The sequence below is a fragment of the Wolffia australiana genome, chromosome 3, assembly GCF_029677425.1.
Source record: "Wolffia australiana isolate 7733 chromosome 3, ASM2967742v1".
NCBI lineage: Eukaryota > Viridiplantae > Streptophyta > Magnoliopsida > Alismatales > Araceae > Wolffia > Wolffia australiana.
The window spans coordinates 23,409,921-23,414,269 of NC_135837.1; the positions used below are offsets into that span (position 1 = coordinate 23,409,921).

Consider the following 4,349-nt stretch of genomic DNA (forward strand, 5'->3'; position numbering starts at 1 on the left):
TCACCAAAAGTAATCACTTATAAATTAGTTATCAAAGCAATGCTTGAACTTTTATATTACAAAAACAAACAAACCTAGTTACAAAAGTAATTATCATTTACTAACCTTCAATACAGTGAAACATTAAAAATAATTATAGGTTATTTTTGGATCCAGAACACATTACTAACATCGAAATAATTTGTTCAAGTAAATGGCTTGTTGGTGATGCAGAAATTGCCAATCTCAGGTCGTCAGACTTGTGATGTATCTTCTCTACTTCTACCATTATTGCCACTATGGGAAACATTTTACTCCCCAGTCCCCACTACATTCTAAGTGCCAGAGAGATGAATCAGGATTCAACCAGTCCACATATCTCCATATTTTCCAACTGCCTAAGATTATGGAAAAATTATTTCTCCGCAATCCTCCGGTGGTTAACTTAACGGTTTGAACTGTTTTTCAAGTTCAGTTGTCCTCAAGTATCATTGAAACTACCCATTACGCAAAAGCTTAACATCATGTGGTCTGAAACAATACAATGAATTTAATAAAATCTTGAAATAATTTATATCGTAATAAGTCAAATTATTTAATGAATACTACATTTGTTTCAACGAGACTCAAAGGGCAAAATCTTCCGTAAATCACTGAGCCTCATTCTGTAGCTGTCATCAAACCAGTGAAATTCTGAAATAGTCCGAAACCAAAATTCATCCATGTCCTCATCCCTAACAATCAGTCAATCAATTAAAACCCACATCTATCCCTCTTTTTATAAATATGCGGAGCTATTTATATAAAAAACCAATACTTTTTTTTAAGTGTCTGACAAAGTTACTCAGCGCCAGCCACGAACATGGACGCGCAGAGAGCCACAGACCTGCTCCACAAATGTGTCCGGCCAACTTAGCAATATTAGTGAAGTTATCTATACATCAATAAGTGGTCCCAATGGTATTCTCCTTCTCGGCAAACGTGGAAAAACAGAGACGATAGATTGCAAAAGACGAACGCACAATTCCTAAAATAAAACAGATTTCATTCGCGACAACATGATAAATAAGAAAAACAAAACACGAAAAATGGCGAAAGGAGTCCAATTTAGATTTTCTTTTTACGAAACGATCGCCCTTTACTCGATGAAAACTATGGGCGACGGCATGATAATTATGAAAAAAGAACTCAAAGGAATTTAAAAAGAGGAAATACCCAAGGACTTGTCGCATAAAAACAAGAACAAGGATGGCTCGTGAAATGGAATCCACCAGATTGGGCATTTTGCACTTTCACCTGCCACACTCTGAGATCCTCATCAGGAGATGTGTAGTTTAATAACAATCCAAAGTATAATTTAACGCCCAAAACTACAGTAAATCAGATTCTGTGTCACCTGACCAACAAAACGGCCCACTAATCGCCTTCTCCAGGACTGATTGAACCCTCAGCAACATCAACCATCTTCAAGATCATGCAACGACGTTAAGCATTAATAAAAACAATGGAAAAAACAACACCATTGCCACCACGTCAGAGGGGGTTAGTGACAAGAATCAATAAGAAAAAGTCTTTAAAATATGGAAGTAAATTTTGAATCCCAGACACTGCCAAGCCCAAGAAGGGGTCTTTTATCACGAGTTCGGACTTCTGCAATAACCACAAGAGTACGACGGCAAGGTTAATGACGTCATCCTGAAAGTTCTTCAAGTACTAGCAACATGGAAAAATCAGGCACAGATGTGAGCTCCAAGAAAAATCTAGCCTGCCAAAAAATGTCCAATTATCACCAGAATCGGAGTTAGAATAACCAAGGAACCTGTGAAATTGTTAGCTAACAAATATTCAAATCGAACCACTTAAATGGAGATTGAAAGTACAAGAATTAGCAAATTTCAGTCGAAAAGATTTATAATGGTTGCCCCAAGAGTGATGATAATGTACAGTTATGGTAAGAAAACCGTACCGCTTCGATACATCAAGGACATGCACGCTTTACTTCATCTCTGCCATGAACTTCTCATACTCTGCATCTCCGCCGTAGTTAACCTGTTCTGCAGCCGAGGACGAAGGGGGTTGAGAGGCCCATGGCACACTGCCAACTGCATGCGAGGGATCAGCAGTCGAAGGCGGCGGCGGGATAGTGGAATAACTGGGTTGGTAGGCGAATGACGGGGGCTGGTACGCATGCTGAAGGCCCGGGTACATGTTGCTTGGCGGAGGTCCGGCTATTGAGCCCGGCGGCTGCACTCCCGGCGGGAAGTTCTGCATTGCCTCACTAGATGCCGGCGCGCCGTAATGACTGTACATGCTGGAACCCGGTGGCGGCGGCACATATCCATACTGAGGAGGAATTGGGGGGCCCCACGGAGGCGGCGCACTCATGTAGCTGCCCGGAGGAGGGGGCGGCGGCGCGTACTGTTGAGATGGGTAACCCCCAGAAGCTGCATCTGGAGGAGGGTAAGCAGGCGGCGGCGGCACAGTCGGACCGGGCGGCACCGCCGGCTGTGGAGGTTTTCCGGCAACCCTGACTGCAATTACCCGCCCTTCCAGATGGTACCCGTTCATGCTAGCTATAGCCTGGTTGGCCTGAGAGACCTCCGAGTACTTGACAAAGCCGTAGCCTTTGCTCAGCCCAGTCATCCGATCTTTGATCACCTTGGCAGTGACGATACTCCCAAAGGAAGAGAACAGCCTGATGAGCGCATCATCGTCAAAGGTAGGGGGCAGATATCCAATGTATAAGTTAGTCTCATCGTAATCCTTCTTCGCTCCGTTGGTCAATCCGGCCTGGGCACCAACTCCAGCGGTAGAACTGTTCGTCCAAGGAGGATTGCTGCCGGCAGGGCCTGTAATCGCGAGAGTTGCGCCTGACTTAGACAGGGAATCCGGGGCTGAACCCCCCAATTCGGCCAAGAAATTCTGGTACTCGTCGTCGAGTTTCTTCCCTGTTCCTTTCATGGGACAGTCGATGGTGGGATGGCCTCCGTCTCCACAAATCTTGCACAGAACATCACTCTTGAACGTGGAAGTTCGTGCAGGGCACGCGTACTGTCTGTGTCCAGGCTCGCCGCATAACCTGCAGAATTCCTCATCCCTGATAGTGCCATTGAGGGCCGCCAGCTCCCTCAACTGCTGCCTCTTGTGTTCGTTCAATACTTCGTCGACGGGCGTCAGAAGCTTCTCGATCATGGCCGCGGCAGCTTCGAGCGATTCCGGCGTTTCCGCTTCCACCAACACGTGCAAATCCTCATTTTCCGAAGGATCTGGTTTCAAATCCCTCTTTTGCTGGAGCCTGCCTTCTTTTACCGACCCTTTACCCCGGATTACAATCTTTGCGCCTGTTTCCTTCTCCATCCTCTTCTGGGTGTTACCTCTGGGCCCAATGATGAGTCCGATGAAGTTGTAACCAGGGTACTCTTTCATGGGTATGTAGAGCTTTTTGTGAAGCTTGGGCGGACGATAATCCGCCGGCGGTCTGAAAGCTGGGTTCTTTTTGATCAGCTGGGAAATGATCTCCTGGCGTTCTCTGTTGAGGTTCTCACGCGCTCGATACTCTCGCGTGTTGATGCGAATCCCCATGTTATCGTAGATGGGCTCAGGCGACGGAGATCTTGCCCCCTCCGGGCGATCGTCCAGCGGTAAGCCAGACTGGAGGAGGCGACTAATCTCCAAGAGCCTGATGTTGAGGGCTTGGACTTCAGGATCAAGGTCGGCCGCGAAATCCTTCATGAAGTCAGGTAACTGAAAAGTCTTCGGTTCTTCTTCAGACCACCTCGACTTCCTTTTCCGACCGCCCGCGCCAGAACCATCGCCGCTCTGCTCAGCTTCAGACGGCGGATCCCAACGGCTCCGGCGGCGTCGTCGGCTGCTGGCATCCTCCTCCCCGCCAGAGTAATCCCTGTCCGTCCCGCTATGCGCGCCGGCCACGCCGCTTTCAGATTTCAACTGCCTATCCACGCTGTCCCGCTTCCGAGAAGCATCAAGAATCTCAGAAGAGGCGCCCTGGTGATTGTGATTGTGATGTTGATTTAGGGTTTCCGAGGGAACCTGGCTCGTCGTCTCCGAATCGAAGGCTTGGTTCCCCCAAGATGAAGCCGGCGGACCTGAATCTTCGAACGAGCGATTGTAAACATCGGAGGAACCTTGGTATTGAGGACGATCGCCAGAAGAATCGTAACCTGGCGCCGGGGCAGACGACGCGTAGACCAGCGAGTCCCCCATCTCTCCCAGTCGAGATTGGAGACGGATCGATCGAAGGTGAATTAGGGTTCTTCCCACCAAGACGAACGTATACTTCTCTCTCCCTGTTCTCGCTAGCTCGAGAGCGGAGACGATAACGAATATCAGTCCCGGAGTCCCCACAGCCG

The 4,349-nt window shown here is 47.9% G+C and overlaps 1 protein-coding gene across 4 annotated transcripts; it reads right to left on the reverse strand.

Annotated features, from left to right (window-relative positions):
* Positions 1–651: 651 nt before the first annotated feature.
* Positions 652–4,328, reverse strand: LOC144701365 (splicing factor-like protein). Of its 4 annotated transcripts, XM_078573166.1 has the most exons (4): positions 4,161–4,327; positions 4,030–4,085; positions 1,946–3,948; positions 652–1,744 (listed from the first exon to the last, which is right to left on the reverse strand). In XM_078573166.1, the coding sequence occupies exons 1-3, from the start codon at positions 4,201–4,203 to the stop codon at positions 1,975–1,977; spliced, it is 2,073 nt and encodes a 690-aa protein (XP_078429292.1). In that variant the 5' UTR covers positions 4,204–4,327; the 3' UTR covers positions 652–1,744; positions 1,946–1,974. The 4 variants fall into 4 exon arrangements, with proteins under 4 accessions (XP_078429292.1, XP_078429291.1, XP_078429290.1 ...); XM_078573165.1 differs by having other exon boundaries at positions 4,030–4,328; XM_078573164.1 differs by having other exon boundaries at positions 1,946–4,085.
* Between the last annotated feature and the right edge of the window lie 21 nt (positions 4,329–4,349).